This window comes from Parasteatoda tepidariorum, chromosome 4 (assembly GCF_043381705.1).
Source record: "Parasteatoda tepidariorum isolate YZ-2023 chromosome 4, CAS_Ptep_4.0, whole genome shotgun sequence".
NCBI lineage: Eukaryota > Metazoa > Arthropoda > Arachnida > Araneae > Theridiidae > Parasteatoda > Parasteatoda tepidariorum.
In genome coordinates this window covers 80,064,336-80,091,250 of record NC_092207.1, presented here as the reverse complement: position 1 = coordinate 80,091,250, position 26,915 = coordinate 80,064,336, and the positions used below count along the sequence as shown (strand labels likewise).

The 26,915-nt window shown below is 27.5% G+C and overlaps 1 protein-coding gene across 1 annotated transcript; it reads right to left on the bottom strand.

Moving 5' to 3' along the window:
* Positions 1–20,361: 20,361 nt before the first annotated feature.
* On the bottom strand, positions 20,362–26,639 carry LOC107437880 (uncharacterized). Its single transcript, XM_016050010.4, has 4 exons — positions 26,360–26,639; positions 24,773–25,060; positions 21,969–22,326; positions 20,362–20,548 (listed from the first exon to the last, which is right to left on the bottom strand). The coding sequence occupies exons 1-3, from the start codon at positions 26,369–26,371 to the stop codon at positions 21,985–21,987; spliced, it is 642 nt and encodes a 213-aa protein (XP_015905496.1). The 5' UTR covers positions 26,372–26,639; the 3' UTR covers positions 20,362–20,548; positions 21,969–21,984.
* Positions 26,640–26,915: the final 276 nt, after the last annotated feature.

Here is a 26,915-nt window from a genome sequence, read left to right as displayed (position 1 = left end):
GAAAATTTAATTTTAAGATTTGGTAACTAATTTCTATAGTAATTACTTTATTAACTTAAGTAAAATAAAAAATGATCAAAAATATATTTTAAGTTATTTAATAAAAACAGAAATTCCAGACAGATAATTTCCGGTATGCAAACATGGAAGCAATAAAATCACTTTTCTTGAAGAAGACCCTTAAGAGAAACGTGTAGACTATATGCAAGAAATGTTTTTTAATTATATTACTTTTTTAAACTTTTTAAAAGCAAAATAATTTATTTTTGTTACTTGTTAATAGCACCAAAAATGAGACGCAAGTAGAAAAAATGCTTTTTTAATTTAAAAATTCTTCGAATGCATAAAAAAATTGTTTTAAAAATATGTTCAGTATTGTACCCAATGTATTANAGTTGCATACACAATATAGATATGTGAGAGCTAAATTTCTTGTCTGAATCAGAGAGAACAACTCAACTTTTTTTTACTTTTTAATAACTTTTTTAGATAATAAAAGACCTTACCCTTTTTATGCTAACCAAAGGAGTATTTTACATTCGAAATTCACAAATTTATTAAGTAAATTTTTTTTGCTTAAATATTTTTGTTATTCCACTTAGTTATCGAATTTAAAACTTTTTCAATGCTCAAGTTTAAAAAATATATATAAAATTTAATTTAAAGATTTGGTAACTAATTTCCATAGTAATTACTTTAATAACTTAAATAAAATAAAAAATTATCAAAAGAAATTCCAGACAGATAATTTCCGGTATGCAAACATGGAAGCAATAAAATCACTTTTCTTGAAGAAGACCCTTAAGAGAAACGTGTAGACTATATGCAAGAAATGTTTTTTAATTATATTACTTTTTTAAATCTTTTAAAAGTAAAATAATTTATTTTTGTTACTTGTTAATAGCACCAAAAATGAGACGCAAGTAGAAAAAATGCTTTTTTAATTTAAAAATTCTTCGAATGCATAAAAAAATTGTTTTAAAAATATGTTCAGTATTGTACCCAAAGTATTACTTTTTGAAATTTTCACGCTACTAATTTTTTAAGTGAATCATGAGAGTTTTATTTTATAATTCATTTCTAATTAAAATAACTGTACACTAAACTTAAAATCTTAAACTAAAAATTCAAATAAGGTATCCTCTGCATTCTTTCATAATGAACTTTATATTTATATTATATATTATTATATAACTTTATATTTATTATTTATATTCTTTTTAACTGTATAATCCCTTTTTAAAAATTAATTACTATTAAATTAATTGAAAAGGAACATTTCAAACGAAGTTCCATTGCAAGATGCTTGTCACATTATTTTTATATATTCTTTTTTTAATTTATTTGTCATGCCCAGTTCATTTTCATTTTTATTCAATTAAATAGAAATGAATAGTTCAAACCAAAATCTGTCACCTAATGTTCGTTGTATTTTTTTAAAAATATTTTTTTTCTTTGTTATGCTCAGCACGGAGTAAAAATTAATGAACATGAAATTTTTCAATAGCCGTAATGAAACAAAAATTAATTGCTTAAATAAAATTCCGTAGCAAAATGCTGGTTTCATTGTTTTTAAAGGTTTTTTTTAAAGTTTATTTATCATGTCCAGTTCATTTTTATGTTTGTTTGATTAAATGAAAGTGATTAGCTCCAACAAAGGTTCGTTGTAAGATGTTGGCTACGTTATTTTAAAAGTTTTTTTTAACTTTATTTGTCATGTTCTTGCATTTCGTGAAAATAAATACACATAAAATTTTTTTTAAATGCTGCAATGAAAGAAAAAGGAATAGTTCAAACAAAACTCCGAAGCAATATGTTTTTCATTGTATTTAAAGTTTTTGCTTAGTTTATTTATCTTGTTCAACTCGTATTAGTGTTTGTTTAATTAAATAAAAATGATTAGTTTTGAAACTCCGTTATAAAATGTTGGTTTCATTACTCAGAAAGTTTTTTTAGTTTATTTGTCATATTTTAGCATTTTGTTTCAGTGAAAATAAATTAGCATTCAATTTTTTAACTTCTTTAATTAAATAAAAATGAGTAATTCAAACAAAGTTAAATCTCCAACTGTTGGCTTCATTGTTTTTAAATATTTTTTTGCTTATTTATTATGTTCAGCTTTCATTTCAGGGAATATAATTCAACGTTTAACTTTTTAACAGCCATAGAAGATAGGCTGTTATGTAAGGAAAAGGGAAAAGCGCAAGAATATATCTTTTAAAGTAGGACAATTTAAAATGATAGAAAACTTTGATATAAAAAGGAAAAAAAAACACGATGCACTTTCAACTTATGTCAGTAGTGATGTATAACGAGCTCATAAAAACAAAAAGAAAACAATTCCCAAATACTTATCACTAGAAGAAAAATAGAATGAAGAATAGAGAATAACATATAAAAACAATTGGTATATGAAAAATTTGTAATGTTTTTTGATTAATCATACTAATATTTGAAAATTAATGTTCATAATTTTTTTTTACTAGGACACAAAAAATATGATAAGTTTATAAGTATTTTGAGATTACAAGAGAAGCAAAAAGTAGTTAATTTGAAATTTTATTGAAATCTCATATCATAATCAATTTATATTTCATTTTAACAGTATGCAGTTAAGGAAAATTTAAATATATAGCATTTTATTCTTTTTAAATTACCAAAAGCTGATATTCGTTAGCAGCAAAATTGATTTACTTTTAAGAAAATTTCATTCAGTATAATAAACTGTTATTTAGGTAGATAATAAGTCAAGAGTAAATGAAATAAGGGATTCAATTATGTAAATAGATGTAAATGAGATTCAAAACAATATAAAACTTAAAATTTTAAATCTTAATTTTTCGCAATAGTAATAATGATTTATTTAATGTGAGTTTACTTTAAAGTGCAAAATTCACATCTTGAATTTTTCAAAGAGTTGCTGTAAACTAACAAAACAAATAGAGAGCATGGGGCAGTATAGAGGTTCTCTAAATTTTTTCTAAAAGTTATGTTTTGATCTGCTCCTTTGACTATTTTAAGATAGGTGCTTTTCAAAATTTCGGAATTCCCACTAAATAAAAGCACACTACGCCAAATTATCTTTCTGATTTAATTCAATTCGCATTTTTTTAAAATTCGACTTATTCTTTAGTTATTTTTTTACCACAAACACTTTTGAAAAATGTTTTCCTAAATGATTTGAGCATGTGACAACAGATGGAGGTAATTTCAATTTAAGAAAGCAAATTCATTGATGTATTTATCTGATCCATCTTCTCTATGGAAAAAAATCCGATAAAATTATAGTATATGTATGGCAGTAATATTTTTGGTAAAAAAAACATAATTCTGGCTAATGAAACCAAAATATACGGTATTTAACAATGCACGAATAAACATTGCACATTTATTATTAATACCGCATTGTGCAAATCAAACATGCATGGATAAAAATTGTGGTAAAATTATTATTTTGCAGCGTAAAAACATTTCTGTTAAAAAAAACATAATTCTGGTAATATACAATAGCTAAACCTTTAATTTGGTAAATATTTCGATCGTATGGCCACGATAGACTGAAAATTCTGGTTTTTTAAAAGCATAGTTCTTAGCCCCTCACATTAAGTAAAATTAAAAAATTGCAGAAAAATCGAAACGACTAAATGGTTTTTACGTCATGTTCTAAGATATCATTACCAAATAAAGACATAATTACCAAATTTTACCACTTTTTCTACCCAAACAGCATGGTAATAAACCATATTTTATTGCCAATTTTACCAAAAGTCATTACCAAAGAGCTTCGGTCGAAATTACAGTGCCTTTTGTTCCCATAGGCGAGAAACACTGTAAATCATGCCATATTCTGATAGTTTTGACCACACTTTTATTCGCAATGCATAAATTTTAAATGAGTAAATAAATAAGTATAAACAAGAAATATTCAGGTTGAAGGTTCAGTTAAAGTAGTGTATATGAACATATTTATTATTTATCAACAACTACAGCGAAATGCCCTTAAGTATTATTCTGAAATAAATATTTCATATGGTGTGAACTATTTAGTTTTCTTTATCACCTATCTTACCTACATATTTAATTGATAGACTGAAGATCTAATAAAGTTCCAAATCGTGTTGAAGTAAAATCTGTTTGGAAACGCCTCGTTCGCTGTTTTTTAATGTTATGAAAAGTAAAATGTTAATTTTTTAAGATGAGGCATGGTTTTAAAACATGATGATGATGACATAAATAATGAATTATTTTGACTTAATTTTTTATTTTATTTAAAATATCATTTTATCATTGTTGAAAAAAGGAATGGTTACTGAAAAAAATTATTTTACATTTAATAAATAGACAAAATATTATTTAGACTATTCATACAATTAGTTGCTTATTTATTTGAAAAAATTAAATTAAAACATATTTAAATGAATTTGTTCCACTCATAGTACTACAAATTATTTAAAAAAATGTAACTTTGAAAAAGTAAAACTTTGATCTTGATACAATTTCTACATAGATGAGCAAATCTTTGTAGAGGCCTTTAAAACAGAAGTATACGAAAATTGCTTTTATTTACTTTATAATCCCCATAAATAAATTTGCTTCCAAAATAGCTACTTTAATTCATTTAAAAAAAGTATGATGGATGACATTAAATTTTTTTTCGGTATTCCCAAACTGGTTAGAAACTAATTCAATGTGAATGTATTTCAAATAAAGTCAAAATGAGAGAAACACAGTAAAAAAATAACGAAACGTTAAAGTACATTTTAAAAATTCCTTATTTAAGTGCTAAGTTGAAGAAATCAACGATAATTGCAATAAAAAAAACTATATTGTATCAAATAAAGGCATAATAAATAATGTATATAAATCAATAAAAAATATTTCTTTGTAGTCAGTTGTATTATGTATGATACACATGCTATTTTGACAAAATAACTAATTTTCTTTTATTATTTTTTTGTTATTTATAGTAAAACAAATGATACAAAATCTTTTTTTTACAATAAAGACATAAAAAAATTTTAAAAATAGGTGACGAGATGAAATTGATCGATATCATTATAATATTTATTTTCTTTTTAAAAGTCATTAAACCAACATATTTTCTCATTAAAATGTAACTTAAAATTCAATTATTTCAATTATTCAATATGAAGCTTGAAATCTAATATTACTCATTTCTTTTTATACCTATCTTTGAAACATAACGTATATGAATAAGTTCTCAATACAAGTCTACAAATCTGAACTGATTCACTATAAATTCTAAGTCACTCAAAATTCTAAGATAAATTTAAATATTTACGAATTGCCAATTAAAAGGAACCATTTGTATCAGGGCTAATAAAAGTTATCCAGTACTAAATTTAATAATGATTCTACACATAATTTAACTTATATAATAAGTGCTTTATGTAAACTTTAAAATATATTATAAATTTTATCGTTCAATATAAATATGTAAATAATAAGGAAAGGTAAGTAATAGAAATCAGGAGTCAGTTCAGGGGGATAATTTTTAGGAGAGCTAAAAATAATTATTTAAATTCTTAGTAAAAAAATTCACCCATTTAAACCTAGTTTTAAAAGGTTTAATTATGTTTAGAAAACGGAAAGAGTTATGGTTAGAAATTAAAGTGAGACAAAAAAATGAAAGTATGAAAGGAAATAAATACGTTTTGTACTAAGAATTAATTCGAGGAATGGGAGAAATTAGTACAAAAGATTTAAAAAAGGTATTTTTAATGCTCTATTGCAATTCTAAAATATCAATACGCAAATACTAATTTTTAGAATTGCGTACTCTTTACATCACTTAACTTTTATTGTTTTTTCGTACTCGAGCAGCACCGGTTTTTAACAGTTAGTGTTGTATAATAGCAACTAGCTGAATAGTTAAAAAATTAAAAAAATAAAGTTCTATTTTAATTGCGCAACTAGTCATAACAAAGCATTGGTCAAACTTCAATTTCGTAACTAATTAAACTATAATTTATAATTGTCCATTATGTTTCAGCTAATTTAAGAACGTAAATCATTAGATTAGTTTAATTAGTTTTGCTTCCTTGTCAAACAATATCAATAGCGTATTTATTTTATTTAACTTTTACTTATGTAGCAACCATTCTATTTGCAAGTGAAGTTACTGATTCCGTAACTTGTAAACCGTAACGATCTTTAAAAAGATAAATCACATAAACTGTTGATTCGCTTCGGTAGGTTTCAGCTATTATTATTATTGATAAAGATGAACTTCTTGTTATTTTTTATGTAGGAAATGGAGTACTTTTTTTGGACTTCCTCTTTGATTATCTTTCATCATATTGGAAAAAATTGAAGCATCTTATATGCATTGTATCTTGTCTCCCTTAGATGAAAATATGAATAGTATCTTGTATTCTTATTAGGATGTAAAAAAATACTTTTAATTGTGTGAAAAAAGCCTTTTCGTAACCAATTAAAAAAAAACAATAACATAATTTTTGAAAAATGCATAAAAAAATCAATAGAATTTTTTTAACATCATTTGGATTTTCTGAGAAAGTTTGTTTTAGAAAGAGACAGTTTTTGAAAGTTTGTGTCCTTAAATAAATTTCGCTAGCTCTCGAAAAATTCATATTTAATTTTCTTTAGGTGTAAATCATTTTACAACATAGAAGAGTACTGCAACAACAATTTTTAAACAGATTCAAAGAAAGATTGAAAATCAGTTCATGTTGAAGTTGAAGTCAACAGAGAAAAGTATACCAAGAAGGAATNTCAAATTGTGTTTGCTAATTTATTATTTAGTAGTCAGTAAAAACGCTCTGCGTAGATGAAATGCAAAAAAGAATTAAATATTCCTTTATAATGATTATTAATAGAACTAACTTATTAATAATTATTATTTATTAACGTAAATGTTTTAATAATGTTGTCTGATTAATATTTTAAATAGTTGTCTGAAAACATTTTACAACGATGATTAATTATCCAAAAATCATATAACTCTTTTATTATATCTTTAAGGACTCATAATGCAGTTCTTTTGCTTATAATCGCATCAAATAGTATAAGATATATATAATACGTTTCTATCGGTTAAGGCCTATTAAATATATTTCGATTTACAAGTTTCAACTACTTAATAAAGCAATAGTTAACAAAATTATATTTGATTTCTAAATTCGGATTCAATAAAAAGAATTTCCAATCTTAATTACAAATAATTAAAAATACTTTGAAAAGCATTTAAGTTCTCTACTTGACTGTAATTTTATTAAAATATTTTTTTCAGTTAACTTATGCAAATAAAAGTTTCATGTCCATTTTATGTTCGAACTTAGTTTAGTGACTGGGATATAAACTTCTGAAATTTCTTTCGAAACTGGGTTTTTAGTTTGAATTGTTCTATTTTTTAAACTTTTTGATAACGAAAAACACTTTTTAATTTTATATTCTTAACACTTTATTGGTATTAACACCTAATAGAATATTAATATTCTTTTTTGTAAAATATCATTATAATTTCTTATATAATTTAAATTGTTCTATTTTTTAAACTTCTTGTTAACAAAAAATCACTTTTTATTTTTATATTCTTAATATTTTATTGGTATTAGCACTTAATAGAAAATTAATATTCTTTTTTGAAAAATATCAATATAATTTCCTACCAAAACTACTTTAATAATTGAAGGAAAATATCAAATCATACAGTAACAATCTACTTAAACGACAATTTTGTTGTGATGTTAAATGATTAAATAAACTGAAAAATCATTTGTAATTCCTTACAATGATCTACTATCTTTAGATGATCATATTGATTTGGATATATTTCATGCAATGAAAAAAGAAAAATAACGGATCTTCTTTTCCTTCTAATTTGAGATGCGAAACGTACAGGTTGCAAATGAGAAAAAGTAACTTAATAATTACTGATCTAATGATTGGATTTTCGCTTCTTAAGATGCACTCTTAATGGTTGGAGGGACCAGCAGGAAATGTGATAAAATGTTTTCGTGACCACTATTATAAATTCCGAAATAAGAACAAGAATGCACTTTCTCTAATTAATTATGAATACAAATACGATTTGGATTTTTGACCCTCAAAATATGACAAAATTTGACTCAACCTCTAAATAATGGTTCCAATAGTTTTGGCAGAAGAACGATTGAAAGTTGAGTCAAGTTAAGTTCGCTTTTTGTGTATTTCAACATATCTTTTTAGCTATTTATGGTAATCAAAACATTTTTGCACATAATAACAAACTAATTCATCGTAATGTTTATGCCCATTAGCTATTTTTCTCAAGATAATATACTAATTATTTGGTGGTCAGGATAACATCGTGTAGAGCACTTTTAGTTTACATTTATCCATCAGTTTTTCTACCAGTAATTTTATTATTTGAAAAATGTTTATTTGTGGGATTAAATACAAGCCTGTGAATTGATACTTAATTTCTATACAGATTTATTGAACTTCTCTTTCAGAAAGTGTTATCTGCAAAATGAATTTTGTATTAAATACGCAATAAAATTAAAATAAGTTTGTTTAATACTAAACTGAATGATAGAACTTCCATTCATAAATGAAACTGAAGTTATTGCAACTTTGATAGTTTAATAACTTCAACTGACCTAAAGCAAAATGACATTAGATTCGATATTACTAAAACACTGAAATCATATCAGTGCTGTTTAATGTAATGAAAAAATAAAATTGTTTATAAATGACTTGGAAGTTTAACATTTGTGATTCAATCTCCTCGTATTCAATTTTCTATAGCTTATATATTCATGACAAATGAATAAATATTTCATATAATATTACTTATGTCATAAATATATGCTATGGTCTCCGTATAATAAATATTATTATGATTTTAAGCACAGAATTCCTGCAGTTTTATCGTTAATATCTTTTTAAGTGAACGTGAGTTCATGTAAACGTGTTTAGCACAACCCATTGTATTATTAATGCGTTGGATCGGAATGATTATATATAAAAAATTTTTAATCAAAAAGTTTGAAAAGAGAGTAATGATTAACTTACATTTCAAAATTAAAGTAGTAGACATAATATTATTAAGCATAGTGCATTTTAAGTTTTCAAAATTATTCTGATTATATCACTATCAGTAAATTCACTAGACAGGTTGCCAGTTAAATATCAAAAGTTATAATTTTATAATTCGAGATTTCTTCGATATTATTTTTCTCCGGAAATGTTAAAAAAAACTGTAGATATCAGGGTTACTTCATGTAAAAGTAATATTCATTTATTATATTTAATTCCTTGCTTTATTTATTATAGGACTACTAGGAATTTTGAACCACTTTATAAAAATCTTGTAAATTATGCACGATAACAAATGAATACTTAAATTTCTCGAAAATTTCTTTGTTTTTGAAAAAACATTTTCTTAGTGTAAGTGCCAAGCAAAAATTTCGTCAAAATGAAGAAATAACTCTCGCTACTTTTTCGAAGAAGCGAATTTCGTCAAAATTAAGGAAATATTTCGTCATTCTACTTCTTCACAAAAAAAAGAACCTTCATAATGCTTAATGTATCTATCTTTTCGAATAATAATTTCATCCTGGAACAGGTGGAACAATGTTGCCCAAACAACACTAGAAGAACAAGTAGTACAGAGAGATAAATCACACCCATGCCCCAACCGAGATTCGAACCCGAGATCTTCTTGGTACTAAACAAAATTTTTAACTGCCATACAGCCCAGACAGCTTGTTTCGTTACTTTATTTACGATCGTCTAGTCTTGATTTTAGTTTCGTCATTCTAGTTAACTATTTCCTACAATGCACTACGATGAGGTTTCGATGAGTTGGGGAAACCTTTTCGTCATAAATTTGACAGTTCGTATTTCCTCCCACATCACGTAATTTCGTGACGAAATGATTCTAAAAATTAACGAAATATAACTCAAGGATTTTGCTGAATCGTCAAAAATAAGTATTTTATTTCTGGAAGTGCGGTACTTTAAATTAATAACTAAGTTATTGTATGCAAAACTATTTTCATTCATTTCTGTAATAAACATTGATTTAAGAAAAAGGAAAAAGCATTGTTGACACTAAATAACAATACAGTGAGTCAATCCTCCTACCATTCCATCATGCAGTGTAATGGGTTTTGAAATCTGGTAAAAATATATTCTACAGTTTGTTTATGTGAATGAATAGCAAGCTACCCTGCCCCTGTATAGACATTATTTGAGATCAGCGGTTCCAAAATAGTGTTTTGCTGAACCCTAGGGCTCGGTGGAAGAGCTAAAAGGGTTCCACAAGTCAGTAATTTTAATAACAAGTGATGAGTTTCGAAGAAAACTCCGATTATATTTAGATCCAACCTACAGTTCATAACTTATTTAATCTTTCGGTTGCCCTTATGACTTTGATTCAAGTGAAACGGAAGAGAAATAGAAATGGCATTTTTAAAATAAAATAAAATATTTTTAATAACAATACATTGGATTAATTAAAAAAAACATTTATAAAAATATTGCATCACTATTTCCTATTACGCTTTTCAAATCGAAATAAAATAACAAATATCTATAATGAAGAAGTTTCCCTAATAACTATTTTCAACGTTTATAGCAGTTCTTTTTACAAGTTTTCATTTCGAAGCAAACCATAATTTGACTCATTTTATTAATGTTCAGCCTATGTAAATAGTTACACCAAAAAAACCAAAAAAATTTCACAACTAGATTAGATATAGCGCAAAGACTGCAAATTCATTCAACTGTAGGACATGAAATATAATTTAAGATTATTAATAATGGAACGATTAAAAAATTTCATATCTCTTAAATATTTATAAATAGTCTTTAGTGGCTTATAACCTTCGCAATTGCCATAATAGATTTCATTTATTAAGTCGGGGTTCCACTGAAAGAATGATGATTATTTAGGGTTCCGTAGTCGTAAAGTAATCTAGAACCACTGTTCTATATTACTTTCACCATGTAAAGCTTACAGTAAAAGTTGAAAGCCTAGTGTTGAAGAAACTGCGTTTTACAGTTCAGTTTTAAATTCCTTCTCCTTCCAATTTATCAGCTATTATTAAAAGGCAAAAACTTAATTTTCTGCGCACTTTGAAACGTATTTCACCTTTTCCCCCCACGAATTCACAATATGAGTTAATTAAAACATACCTAAGAGTAATAATTATGCAAGAAAGTCAACAAAAACCTGTTTTCTCAGCTTAATCTATAGGAATACTGGAATTTTATATTTTATACAGTGACAAGCGAAGTCTTTATTAAAAAATTTAAAAGTAATATTAACCTGGGCTTCAAAAAATTTGTAAATTTTTTTCAAAAAACATACTTAAAGCCTAATAAATACAACATCACTAGAAAGTGGTGCAGCTGAACAGTTAGTAAGAAAAAAAACAAAAAAAAAACGAAATACTCTGAATAACTTTTGGTCTAATGAGCGCAATCGCTGAGAAAGCAATTGTTAGGTACTAGGATGCAATCGTTGTGGGCTTATTAATTAATACATACGATAATTTCACCTACGAAATCAGATATAAAAACATACTCCTCTTTAATAAACATACATTTTTTTCGACGATTAAGGCTTCCTGATCCTCAAAATAATGAGTGTAGGCGCTATTTGGTAAATATATAGTATACAATCTGGTAAATATATAGAGCATAATATCACCATAGTTAGGTCATGAGAGCGGCTCAAAAATATCGATCCATAAATTGCGCATTTGTTATCTTTCAAAAATCAAAAACTTTTTTAAGCTAATCAGAAAAATTTTTTGCACAAAGTTATAGAGTTAATTTATTTAAAGATAATTGCATGTAAAAAATAATTTTTAATAAATATTTATAATTTTTTAACGTTTTATTCAATTATGGTAGAAAATATTTTGAATTTTAGGGTATACAATTTTTTTACATTATTTTAAATAATGTAATTTTAAGTGGTAGAATACAAAATTTGAACGAAAGTTGTAGAATAGTTCTCGAAAAATCAAATTTTAAATGCATCACCTTTTTAAAAATGTGATAATTAAGAAACTATTTGACCAATTTATTTTGCGCGCTGTTCAGCGATATTGTTTGGCAACATGATTGCAGCTATGGGAAGAGTTCAATGCTTTGAATTGTCTTGCGATAGTTATTCTTACTTAAGAAAGATATTTAACTTCAAATAACTACAATGTATGTACAAATTCAAAATCCATATTTATAAAGTACTAACTAGTTATTAAGAATTAAATACTTCAAGTTATTTATTTTGATTTATATGTTACCGGCAAAGTTTGAAATCCGGCATTCCATAGAATGCCTAGGCATTGCAAAGAATGCCTAAAACTGGCCGGCAGCGTATGAAACGATTTATATTTCACACCTTTCCTAGGCATTCTATAGAATGATAAATGAGAAACCGGCAAAGTATGAAATACATCTCCGATTCATTTCGTAATGTAATAAAATGTAATTCAAAATGTCATTCAAGCCTGCCATGTTGCAACAAGTAGTTTAATTTCTTATTTTTTATATGAAAATTTTGCTTCCCTTAATAAGAAAGGCTCTATAATGTTTGGTTATAAATTATCGTTTGTTCAACTTTCATTTTTCTTTTCGCATTTTGAATAAATTTTTTTTAATGGCACTCGAATAAGAATATTTTTTCAGAATAAAATTTTTATTTTGAGAAATGCAAATCATTTACATAATAACCTCATCAGGACGTTTTTTTCATACTTTACCTAAATAGCATTTGTCTTTCTATAGAATGCCTAGGTATAAAATACAATGCCTAGGGAAAGTATGTAATATTTCTCATATTTCATACCTTGCTTAAAAACATCCGGTATTATATACAATACCTAGGCATTCTATAGAATGCCGGTGCTTTATACTTTGCCGGTAACATATACATAACCTGGTTGAACATTCGAAAATGTTACTGTGATAAAATTTTACTGACTATTTTTTGATTATTCTTTTTTTAAGTTATATTATCAGACATATATAGAAAAATGCGTAATTTGTGTAAATCATTCCATAATCAGACCATTAGTCTATATAAATATATTTAAAAAGATTTTTTAGAATGTTAGAAAAGTTGGAAGTGACACACTTAGTTTCTTTTACTTCAGATAGTGCCATTCTTCCCAAAGCGTTCGACCACCCTTGAGAGGAGCAATAAATATGTCAATTTGATTTGTTGCAATAAATCTGCTTTATTGCGCAAAACACACACCCAAAAAAAAAAAAAACATCCGGCTACATAAAAATTAAAAATTGCATTACTTTCTAGTTATGTTCCCTTAATTTCTGCCTGTGACAAAATAATTGTAAGGAAAAGATTTTAATCTTCTATTCCAAATAGCTGTGCACGATTGCTTCACTTCTGCTGACATCTCCAGCCTTTCTAACCTTAATTCACTTTAATGCAAGAGATACATAAAAAAAGTAACTACGAAAAAAGATAGTTTGCAATATCTTTGATTTAGTTATTGTTATGTCACACAAATAACGACTGAACCTTACCGGAGAAAATCGTCAGGACGTGATTTATTTACGTCCGAGTTCAAACGCGCAACCTTGAAGATTGGTTACACAACCTTCGCGGCCGCGCTATGGTGTGTTCGCGGGATAATGTCAATATTCTAAGAACATTTCCTGTTGTCTGAATCGAAAAAAAGAGAAAGTATCTAGGAGTGAAAGGTAGAGACAATAGGCGACAAACTTTCAAAACCTCTCCCTAAGAGAAAGCAAACAAAAGGTACGGATCTATGTTATCTTTTGATCAGTATATAGATACCGAAGGTAAAGCTTTTACTGATAAGTTTGACACGTTCGCTTTTTGAAAAGAAAATATTTAATCAGACCTGGTTAACCTAATTAACTGGAAAATGCGGTAAATCACAAATACCGAATTTTTTTACTACGGCCTTATTCTTCGCTATTTCTCTGGCTGAATGGATAGTTCACATATTGTGTTACAGAATGCATGCAATTCCGTTTAGTGGATTGAATAGAGCTAAAATGAAAATCGGATTCGTCTATCTTTCATGTTCTTTTGTATGTTAAATGAGTCCTTTGTTATCGACTCGGCGCTTATGCATTCTTTTAAGTAAAACTCACAAGCGTGAGTGGCAGAATGTTGATAAATTACTTTATCTTAATAGGAATAAGGTCGACATCAAGGTGAATTGTTCAACAGGAATTTAAATAAAAATGATTTAATAGGCTTAATTTATAGATCAGTTGTGTCTAGAACTGCGGTTCCTAATTTTTTGTTCATGGAACCCTAAATGATCAAACTTTTTTAGCGGAAGCCAGACTATTTGAGTATATAAAGCTTATCGTGACCATATTAACCTATTAAATACTATTTTGTTTTGAAAACATTTAATAAGTGAAATAAGTTTTTTTTATATAAATAATCTTAAATTAGATTTTATGGTTGACACTATACTTGTAGTCCTGGAGTTTTATCTAGTATACTATGAACTAGTTCTTGATTTAAATACATAAGCTGAAAACGATTAAAGTAATGAATGCTCTAAACTTTGAATATGGTAAATAGGGAAATATATCTTTATATTTGCGAATTCAGTTACCTTATTTTGATTTGAAAAAGTCAATGGGAAATAATAAAGAAATTTTTTTGTAACTGCCTATCTTTTCCATAAGTAATTCTATGCAGTGTAGTTAGAAAAATTATATTTTTGTTTAAAAAAAAGATAACTATCTCTGTTATTGGCATTTAATTTATTTCACAAAAGCAACCGAAATGTTAAAGAAATAATGGATTATTGATTGGATTTAAATATAATTTATAATTTCAAAATAATTACTTAGATAAAAAAAAATCCTATCTCTCGGAACCCCTATAACTCTACCATAGAGCCCTTAGGTTCCACGGAACACCATTTGAGAACCCCTTATTGTAAGGCTGTGGAGTTGAGGAGTCGCAGTCATTGGAGTCGGCGGAAAAATGTGCTAGACTCCGGTTAGTTAAAAGTTAGTTCCTGTAGATTAAAAGAGAGGAAAGAAAGATTTTAGTCTTATGGAAATTATTTAGACTAATATTTATCATTACGTAAACAAAATTATTACTCGAATGAATCTTATGATAATTATTCAAATCGTTTCTTACTAAATTATTGTATGAATTATTGTTTAAATTAATAATTAATCACACTTGAAAGTCACTTTGTTTTACCAAACTATTTAAAAACAGCTTAGTAAGTTGTTGAAAATTTTTAAAATATCGAGATTAATAACTAAATTATAAATTAATTATCTTTTACTTATAAATTCTATAATCAAATTTATTTCTCAAAGTTTCAAAGTTAATTACAACAATATATGAATAATGTTTTTAATGATTTGTAACAGTTTTCTAGTTTATAAATATTCCCTATTTTGTCCTAATGTGTTTATATGCATGCGATGGTGCGTGTGAAGTACTGATATTTAGTTTCTTACTAATAATGGTTTTGCCCAATTTCAGTATTTTATACAAATAAATTTATTAAAAATTATTTTTTAAAATAATACAAAATATTAAGTGACCATCACTCTAAATGTATATAAATCGAATTATATAATCTAAGAATAGAAATTACTTAAAAATAATATTAACACTTTCCTGGAATTTGCAGAAAATTTTAAATGAAATATTTAATCGAGTTGAAGTCTGAAGAAAGTTAGGAGTCGGAGTCTAATATTTCAACAACTGACTTTATAGCACTGGTAGAGTAGAGGAAAAGAAATCACTTCATATTGCACATATTTAGTCATTATATTTAATCGAGTCGAAGCCTGAAGTAAGTTAAGAGTCGGAGTCTAGCATTTTAACAGCTGACTCCACGGAACTGGTACCGAGTAGAGCAAAAGAAATCACTTCATATTGCGCATGAACAATACAAAAATTATAATTTTATGAACGACGAATATGTTTGATTGATGTAAAATATTAAACATTGTAGAATAATATTATCACTAATAAAAGTAAGGGAATCTATTCTTGTGTAACACTCTTATCACTCCAGAAGATAATTTAAGTCTGCAATCGTAAATATCATTCTAATATTTAAAATAAAACGTTTCAGGTCGGATAAGCGAAAAATATTTTTTTTTGTCATAGGATTAGCATTACCCATCATTTCATTTAAGCTACAGGCAATTCTGTTCCCTTTTTAACTTTATTCTGAATAATAAACTCCATTTAATTTTAAATGAGTTTCCCTGAGAATTAATTGATCGTTTATGACAAATATTTATCTTTGGACCTTAATATCAGGTCAGAATAGCTATAATAAACGACGACAGTTTTTATGGCAGTATAGGGGAGTTATGACACATAACTTAGGTACATGACAGGAATTAAAAAAACAAGAAAACACTTAAAGATGTGCGTTAAAATGCAACTTCATCGAAAAATTTGATAGTTGTAGTAAATCTTGACTTAACACAGATTTTAATCAATCAAGCTATTACAATAAAAGAGAGAACAATTTGAGCTCAGTAAAAAATGTTTTGTACCTCAATACCAAAAGTGGCGGCAACTACTTCACACTAAAGTAAAATAAAACCTCATTCATAACTCTTGGTTCTTGATATTTCACTTCTCCAAGAGCCAAGGTACTTCCTGGTGTAGTAAAACAGCAAGAATGTTCTTTTGCACTTCTTGGTGTAAAATAGCTACCGTCATTTTTTTACATTCAGTAGGTAACGCGGATATATATAATTACAGTAAAATGTTATCCACACAAGAGTTCGTTAAGTTATTTTTACAATGTGATAAAAATGAATCATTAATTTAGGATGAATGCATGGCACTAATTTTTAAAATAATATGAATTGGTTAATCGAACATGTGCATAAACTGTGCGAAATTTTAACGTGCATGTCAAAGCCAAAAATGGTGGCAACTACTTTACGCGTGGTGTATTGTATATGTGTAATGAATCGTGGCATAACTCTTAGATGTCATCGCACCAATGCTCTTTTAAACTACTTGGTGTAAAGTAGTCATCGCCATTTTTGTTGTTTAGTAACACTAAAATTTATAATTACAATAAGGTAAGATATAAAAAAAGTCAGTAAGGTTAATTTTTTCATGCGGTATGAAGTAAGAATCAGTAACATAAGTTGCTGACATACACTAATTCTTGAAATAAAATTAGTTTGTAAATCAAACATACGCGCAGCACGAAGAAAACATTGAGACGAATTCAAACTAGGCTTATTAAAACGGAAAAGGATACAAATTATATACTATAAAATCCTTTAATACAGTTCTCAGAGATTTTCTAATTAAATTATAATTATCCTTATTACAAAACTAAAAACATAAATACGTATTTAAACACGAATTTTTGTTTTTGTTGATGAACACCAGTGTTGAAAGCACAAACTAACTCTCGCCAGCAGCACTTTCACGATTGTTAACAATTTCTAATATTCTACTAGACGTTTCTTGAACTTTTGATATCGCCAACGATGGAAATAAGTTTCGTATGGAGTAAAAGCCTTGAGTTTGGTGTAAGATTATTTGAATTTAAGTGTTTAGATTTAAACTATTTCTTATAAACGTTTAATTTAGAGTTAACTTGGAATAAAATGTTCCTTAACCCATTGTTTTGGATTGTTTAAGACTATATTCGGAGAGATATTACACCACATTTTTTTCAATATAGTACAAAGAGAATATCAAGATGAATTCAAAGTAGCTAACTACGAACACAAAAATCTTTTCATAACATCTAATTTCTGTTTTCGTGGAATGTTCGCCAGCAACAACAAATTTTTTCCTTCTCGTGCTCAAGCGTAAACAATCTGCTATTATCATCTAACGGTATCCAAACACACCACGAAACTGACGAAAATAATTCATCAATAAAGTAAATAGAGCTTTCTCAAATATTGGAGTTTAGATTGAACTACACCATTTAAAAAGTACATGGGCACTCTATTTGGTATTAACTTGATTTAAAGTATTCATTTACACAATTTTTGGAGTTTTTAAACACCAAATTGGATAAGTATTTCACCATTGGGAATACTTTTAAGGGGCTGCACTGTAAAAAAATATTCATATATCTGGACACCTAAAGTGGCTACCACTCCACTTTACACTTAAGTGGTGTTCCACTAAGTGTCCTAAAACACCTAGAATGCACACCTAGAAGAAACACCTAGACTGCTTTTTTACACTACATAATTTAAAGCAGCCGACAGTGAAACTGACACTTTTAGATTTTTGCATTTTTTTCAAATCTTCATAATAGGTGAAATACTTAGAGAATTCTTTTTAACTTTAGAGGTGCTAAGGTCAAGGGAATTATTATTCTTATTAATAAAGTTTGAAGCTTTCAGAGTTTTAAGGGATCTCAATAAATTGCGAAAAAAACAGTGTTTTTTGATACCCTATGCCAGAAAGCATAATAAGCTTGTAAGTTGTTTTGATAACTTAGGTTATTACATGCAATAACTGTATAAAATATTTATAGAGATACTGACATTTTTTAAAAAAAGGCTAATTTTATTGAAATTAGACTAATTTTTCTTTCTATAAGTGCAGAAATATTCTATAAAATTAAACAAAATTTTTGGAACAAAATTTAGTTAATAATATAAATAGTTCCTTAAAAATACGCAAGAAATAAGCATTTAAAATAGTTTTTTCATACGGCACATGCATGAAAATATTTAATAAAATGTTTTCATATTTTTTTTGTGCATCGTTTTTGCCAACTTTTTAAAAATATTCGATTTGAATATCTTGAATGTGAAAAAAGTTCCTAGCAAATTTCTAAGCAGCTTTTGTGCTTTTTAAAAAATTTCCATAAATTTTTAAGCTAGTTTTGCGCAATTTTATCCAGTTATTGCTTGCAATAACCAAAGTAATTGGTGCCAGTTACAATCCTATTGCTATTTTTTTTGGCATAGGATGTTCAGAAACAATATTTTTCATTCGTAATTTATAACCGGTTCCTTAAGCCTCTGGAAGCTTTAAATTTAATTGATAATTTTAAGAAATCGCATGATTTAAACACATCTGAAGTACTAAAATTATTCTTTAAGAAAATCTTAAGAAATTTTAAACGATGACAAAAACTGAAAAGTGTCTCTTCCTATAATTGTAGGGTAGAAATTATCACTATTGTATAAAATTTTGGTAATTAGGGATATTTTACTCATTCCACAAACAAGCTAGCAATGAAATGGTTTTGCAAGCAAATTTTTTCCTGTCGGTCTTAATTTCAGTTTTGAGTTCAAATAGACATGAGTTACATTTGTGTAATTATTGAGTTGATTTTACACATTGCAGTTCAATGTTGAAAGCTTCCAATATTTCATGGATTATTTAAATTCAGAAGATTTTTTTCAGTTAATATGAAATTTTTGAAATTTCTATATTTTAATGTGAATGATTTAAAGAAAGAAATTTTCCTATAATTCTCTTTTAGCTGATTCTTTGTTATTCAGTCACATTTCGCCTATCAAATTAATAGTAATACAAGAAAATTCTCAAGAGTTTCGTTTATAAGTATACAAAGTATATAAATTAAATTATCTCTTTTAAAGCTTTTTTTTTAATCCTTACTATGTGAAATCTGTTTTTCTGTATAATATAGATAAACTTACCTCATGTTTCTGTAGCAAGATATATTTGAACTTATATTTTTGTGTCTTTACTAAACGATATGCATGCGTTTTTCAAGTCATTCTTGTTTTCCATTAGTTATTTTTGAGATTTTGAAAGAAAAAAGCAATCACTCTAGTCAAACCTGCTTGATAAGCCGAAATTTCGAAACATTCTCAAAAACTTTTCAGTTTTTTTCGTGCAGTGTTGGTTGCTGGGGAAATTAAAAAAAATATTTGGAAATAAAATTTAGGAGGAATATATAAGAATGCATGAGGATGAAAAGATTGCTTGATAAAAAGATTGTATGACGAAACGAAATTATTAGGTTGGAAAGAAGTAAATATATATTTTCCAATGACTTGTCAAAAAATTTGATATTTGGTGCTTAATCAACTTTCAAGCCCAACAGAATAAATTCATTTCAAATTGTTCTTCGATATATCTTTGTTTCTGAATTTAAATCGTACTTATTCGTAATTTGCAATGTTGTGAATCTTCTAATTTCTTCAAAACCCACTTCGATTATTTGTCGTTCGATTGCATTTTCACAACAGACATAAAACTAACCAAGCTTATGCTTCTTTTGAGAAATGTATATAATCATGGCCAAGTTTTTGTTTGATCAAACGATTGAATTATATATATTCTATGCATATTTTTTTACAGATGACGCATCAAAACTTTGCAAAGAACTTGAAATAAATAAGAAACTCAGCTGTAACAAAATATACTCTTTATTTACAAAGTCAAAAATGATTTAAATCTGAACAATCTAGGACTTAATTTACATCCACTATAAATATTACAGCTGATGTAAACTGTTGTTTCCACTCCATGACAAAGTTAACTTGTATCTACAATGCTACGTCATCGAAATGACTGTTGTTGGCAAACAGTTTGTACCTAAAAAGAAGACACAGATTTAGATTTAAAGTTTTTTTTGTAAAATATAAATATAACCAAAATTAGTAAATTCAAACATCAAGTTGATGATTAAACTATTTTAGAAATTGACTACAAAATATTTATTACTAAAGCTGAGAACATAAATTGCTTCAGAGTGTAAGCCTAAATGACTCACAGGATGTAAAGGATTGTTTATTTAGAACTTTTACAACGCACAAAGACGGTTGTGCATGCAAAGATACATATACTCACCAAGTTTTGATGCATATAATTAAATGTTAAATGCATGCTCTTGGGAACCTGGTACACATCCTAAGGATAATCAATTTTTCCCCACTCGTCCAAGAGAATATGATGGAAACAAATGTTATTGAGCGTATGGAGGAACAGGTTAACCTGGGACGTAAGCTGGGTTTCTAAGGCTGCATTTGCTGAACAGTTATCATAAACTTTATAAGTGAAAGGATTTTTGTACGTATCACCAATCTCTGAACGTCGTAAAATTTTAAATATACAGTTCTTTGAATAATTTAGGGTTTTTCAGTGATGTATAAAGGCATACAGAGTTTTTTTTCCTTAAACATAAGGATTTGCTTAATCACGTTTTATCATGCATTGATTTTATTTTAAATATTGATTTAAATGTATCGAAGCGGAAACATTTATACTAAGAAAATATTTTTAACAAACGATGATTTAAAATTTTAAATGTATCTCTATCCATGAATATTAAGGGTCAATCTGTAATTTTTCATTTAATTAAGTTCAGAATTGAGAATATTTATGAAATTTAAGGTAGAAATTCTTGTAAAATTCCCGTATTCTATGATAATGATATTTCCAGTATGAAAAACATAATTTTGGTCATTAAAATAAAAATATACGGTATTTAAACCATTTATTAGGTAAATTTTCCGTCCATTAATGGCAGTTTATCAAAAATAATTCTGATTTTTATAATTTTAGTGAATATTATCACGCATGTAGTAAACAATACATTACTAAAAAGATGGTTTTTATGACATGCTAAGACATTATAATAAAATTACCTAATTTTTTGACATTTACCAAATTTTATTACTTGTTATAACATAACACTTTACCAAAATCATTATCATAGTCGTTCGGTTAAAATTACTGAGTTTCTTGTTGTTCCCATAGAGCAAAAAATCCGTAGTTTTGACCATACTTTTTTTGTCAGAGTCATTTCATAAAAGCATAAAATTATGTAAACAAAAGCTAAATAACTGTACAGTAAACGCAAATGATGCCAAAAGTTTAAATTAGAGAACTTATCTAGAGGCAGTTTTATGTGCTAACTACAAAATTAGAAAATTTTAAAAATATAAAAATTACATTTTGGGGAACAGTATGCAAAAAATAATGATAAGTTAGAATAATTAACTGCAATAATTACCGTCTTTTAGAGTTTTTTAATGACTGTAACTAAGATGTTCTGGTCCAGCATAGACTGGAGAATATACTACTTTGACCCCTGGCTTGTAGCTGTGATGAGACAAAATGGGCAGTGGAACATGATGTCCTCTGCTGTCGTAGCTATGATGATATCCTCCGTGCTTGCCCAGGCTTTTACCGTATTTATCATATCCATGACCAGAATCATAACTTTTCTTTGCGTATTTATCATGACCTTCATCGAGATAATCGGCGTGCTTGTGACTGCCTTCCTTACCGTAATGATCATGGTGGTAATCGTGAGCATCATGAGAAGAACCTTTGTCATGGTGAGTTTTTATGTGGTCATATTCGTAAGCCTACATTAAAAGTGTTACAATAAGATACAGTGGTTGTCATGACAACAACGATCACTACAGGAAAAAAAACATTGATGAATCAGATAAATTCTATAAATTTCAGGAGAGTTTCGGTTATATAATTTTAGTGATTAAGAAACAAGTAATATTTTTTTTAGTAATTTTTTGTTCAGAATAGGGCATACATGTTGCAAAAGAAAACTATTCTAAATTTGTCGATAAAATACTAATTATAATAATAATCATACCAAAAAAAAGATAGAAAATCGTAATCACATTATTGGCATTACTGATTCCTCATTGGTTAAAATTTGTTTTTCTGGATAGAGTTTATAAACACCTAAACGCCGCAACATTTCGAATCATATCATAAACTACATCAATTATTTGTTGTCCTATTGACTTTTAATGGGTAGCACTGATTTTCAATTCCCAGCCAATATACGTTTCTTAAGACGTAACAGAATTCTTTTTCTTCTTTAGCATCCATAGTTATGTTGAAATCACCGTCAAGACGGTAATTGTGAAAAAGTAAACCATAAAAAAGCATAAAAATAATTTAAATTAAGTTCATGTAAAAATATAAAAAAGGAACGTTGGTGAAACTAAAGAGAAAAACTCAGTCCGAAAAAACCCAATTGCAAGAAGTTCCGAAATTATCGTCTGTTTTTATCGTTGATCTTGTGCTGCTTTTTTATGATTGCTTTTGTTAGCCTGATTTTTTATGACTCTTACAACTCTTTATTTGAGATTATGGTGTTGAAGTAGATCAAGTCGAAAAGTGTGCGGGCATGAAAAACATAGAACCACACACATTTTCCGAATGGGTAATAAAAACTTTGTTATGGCCATGGAAAACTTTCCTAGTTTATCTCATGTAATAAAGAAGAATCAAAATAAGACTTTCTGGCGGGAGAGCGAAATGAAGTAAGGAATGTCATATTACGATCTTCATTCATCAGTAAATTACAAATTGGATTCGATACATCGGTGTGAAATTTGATTTTGATTTACATATATATTTATTTGATTATTACTCTTATATTAGCTTGAAATTTAATAAATAGATGATAACACAATCGTTTGTGATCCATACTATTTGAAACTATCTAAAAGGCTTATGAGATATCTAAAAAGTAGTAAATTAAAGGTTAAAAGGACGGTAGCACGAAAACGAACTTTTCATGCTTGACGAAAAAAAGAAAAATAATTGGAACTGATTTTTAGAACTGAATATCTTAAGTTTGAAATTTAATATTTTTTACAACTAATTGAGTTGCGTGAGAAATAAAAAAAATTATTTGATCTAATTAAGCTAAGCAGACGCAATTAAAGAAAATGCAATTCTTTTTTATGGAATCTGTGATACACAGATTTTAATTTAGAAAGATTTGTACTAAATTTCACTGTTTTGAAAAATTATTCAATCAATTTTAAAAAATTTATTTTTGAATGTTGTTTAATTGCAAAATATAAGTGACTTAAATAATAAAATGCAATCTGTTATTTGTTATTCCATTCGGTATTTGAAAACTTTTCAGGTTATGGAGCAGAGATTGCGCTGTTTAAGGAGATTTTTTATCAAATAATTTAACATTCTGGGAAAATTTTGTAGGATTCCTCTTTGTAACTAAGAAGAGTTAATAAATATTCTTTGTCCCTTCTATTCTAGATTTTTATGGTTGCTCAGCAACGGTTTTGACGGTGAAAGGATTTCTCCTCAACCCTGCAAAGTTTGGCAGTGCAAGAAAATTTCCCAAATGTTACGAGAGACATCAAAGTATTATTTTGATCAACTTCTTTTATAATATGCAAAAATTACTGTTCAGTTCAAATTCACAGTACTTATAGAATGTGAGGTTTTTATGCTTCAAATACTTTTTAATTGAAATTTTCATATTGTAGAACGATACTGTAAAGTATAAGTATAAAATTTTTAAGTTAGTCCTGTTTCAAGTTACAAAGTAAATTCGCTGACAATTATTAATTTTATAAGACCATTTAGTTTATAAAACTTAAAGCCCTTAAAGTTTGAGTTCTTTTACACCTGAACTGAATAACTATAAAATGATGCCCTGCTATTTGATGGACTTAAAAGCCAGCAGACTAGCATATCAGACTTTGTCAGTGGTCATTGGAGGTATGTCTTACTTGAACTGCGACAGAAAACGTTTAGTATTTGTGCAAAGTTCAAGACAAGAGTTGGACAACTGTAAATTTCAGGAGGGCTGCTCAGGCATCGCTTGAGTAGTTCTGATGAAATTTTAAGAACTGAATTGATAAGTTGAACTGCATTGATTTTTAATTTGGATTTTAGTTAATTTTCAAAACATCTTCTGCTTTTTGACTTTCTGTAAGTTTTTGAAATTAAGGAATTGGTCTAATTGGGTTAGATCACTTAGGGATTAGAAACAAATCATCAACATTTTAGAACAGTCTATTTTACTTTTACGTATCCTTTCCCCTTATTTCTTTCATAATATCCCTTGTCATGATCCTTGTGGTGGCTGTCGTGGTGAGCAACTTTGTCTCCATAAGCCTTGTGGGCTGCAACCTCATGGTGGCCGTGCTTTTTGTGAGCTTGATCATCAGTCACTTCATAGGCTTGAAGGTGACCATGGCCTTTTTCGCCATGTTCTGACTCAAGGTAGTCATGACCACCATGATCGTGATGGTGTGAAAGATCATATTGGCAGGTGACGTAAGCTATCCAAGATAACAAAACTACCAAGATCTGTGAAGATATATGGGTAAAATACACATATTTAATACCAACTTTTAAAAAAGGAATACAAATTGCAATTAAAGTGATATTTAAAAAAAACTCTTTAAAATATTACAACTGGGCTGAAAAAATATTGTTATTTTAGTCCTTTTCTTAATTATTCATTCTTATACGCTCAAAAATCAAAAATATTATCGCAAATAATAAATATAAGTTTTTAAAAAAGCAAACATTAATGCTAATTTTTCTCTTTTTGAAGTTTAAAACACATTCGCATTTTGAATTTAATGATTTGTATTCAGTTTCTTATAGTTAATTAGTGTTTTATTTTTACTATGTCACAGTAGAAACTGAAAATAACTATAAATTGAAATGCAGTTAGGGCACTGTCAAGCAATCAAAAGATGTACTCCCAATCTTATTAAAAGTAAGCACACTATGAACTTAGCCCATGTTTGCTAGAAGGCCAAAAAAAAATTTTTTTTTTTTAAAATAAGTTTGAAAGTACGTTACCTTCTTTAAATTTGAAATATTGGAAAAATAGAACTTAAAGATTTCTGAATTTCGATAATTTTTAGGTGACTCTTAAACGTGACAATTATTCAACACACTTCATAATAATTTGGTAGAACAACGAAAAAAAATTGCTTAATAGCGCATTTTTAAGCAATTGCGCTTGCTTGGACGATTAGAAAAAGCTGACTCTCAATCACGATAGGGAGGAAGAGTGCATTCTTTTAAACAATGTGGACTTTTTAAAAAGAAATTTATTGGAAGGAACTGATAGTTAAATTAAATATTAAACCATTTGATCATTTATTACAACTCATAATCTTCAAGATAAAATAATATTATAACAAAAGCCTTTTTAAACTGAATATCATGTTGTCATTTAAATATTCAATGCTGAATCATTTCTCCTCGTCATAGTTTTAAATTAAAGAAAATGTTCGAATTTTGAAGAATTCTTTTTTATCTGTTAAATCTATGGTTAGCTGATGATGTAAAATGATACAAAATACATTTTTAAGAGCCAAATAAATAGTTTTTTTGAAATTTTAATTACAATGCTTTGTTTTGAACAAAATCCGTTATAATAAAAAGAATAAACACTTCCAAACTTTTAAACTTTTACTTTAAAGCATATCCAAGATTAAATTATGAAATATTGAATTTCTGACCTTTTCATATTTAATCCTTCTTTCATAACAAACTTCAAGAGCAAATAATATTAAATAAACAAACTTCTTAAATCTAAATAACAATGCTTCATTTAAACTTCCATTGGTAATAAACTTAAACACTTACCAACTTCATCATCTCAACTATTTGTTTCGTTCAAGAACGTCTGAAGTGCAAGACTACAAAAAGTAAGCAAATAAAGTATAGTTAGTTATGCACTATATATACAATGGCCGTTTACCGTTGCCTCAAGTGCTGATTGTCAGACATACGGGACCTTTCGTGTCTTTCGGGTATTTGGAACGCTGCTTTTGTCAGATATTTTGATCAAAAAACCCAATTCTTTGCCTTAACGAGCTAATATACTAATCACTGTCTAGATATTTCTTGTATTTAGGTCTTTTACTTTCTCTCGAATTTTTTTATGCGCCTCCACCCATTGTTCTATTATAGACGGTTATTGTGAAAGGTTTGTAGTAAAAGTGTATCGGTTTATATTTTAGTTATTATTGTTGGTGTTTGCATGAAGTTGTAGTTGTGAAATCGATTCTGAAATATTTGAAGTTCAAATCGATAAACGTTACGTGAATTAGTGTGATTAACCTAATTAATGTTTGTGTTTGAAATATTTTGTTGGTCATGAACATTAATCTCGTGTTTAAAGCTTTAAAATTTAACTAAT

What these genes read in the sequence shown, in the direction of transcription:
- LOC107437880 (XM_016050010.4), bottom strand. An exon ending in AGGGGAAAGGATACGTAAAA is followed by an intron (nt 22,327 to 24,772) that starts GTAAAATAGACT and finishes CTTTTAATGTAG; the next exon opens with GCTTACGAATATGACCACAT.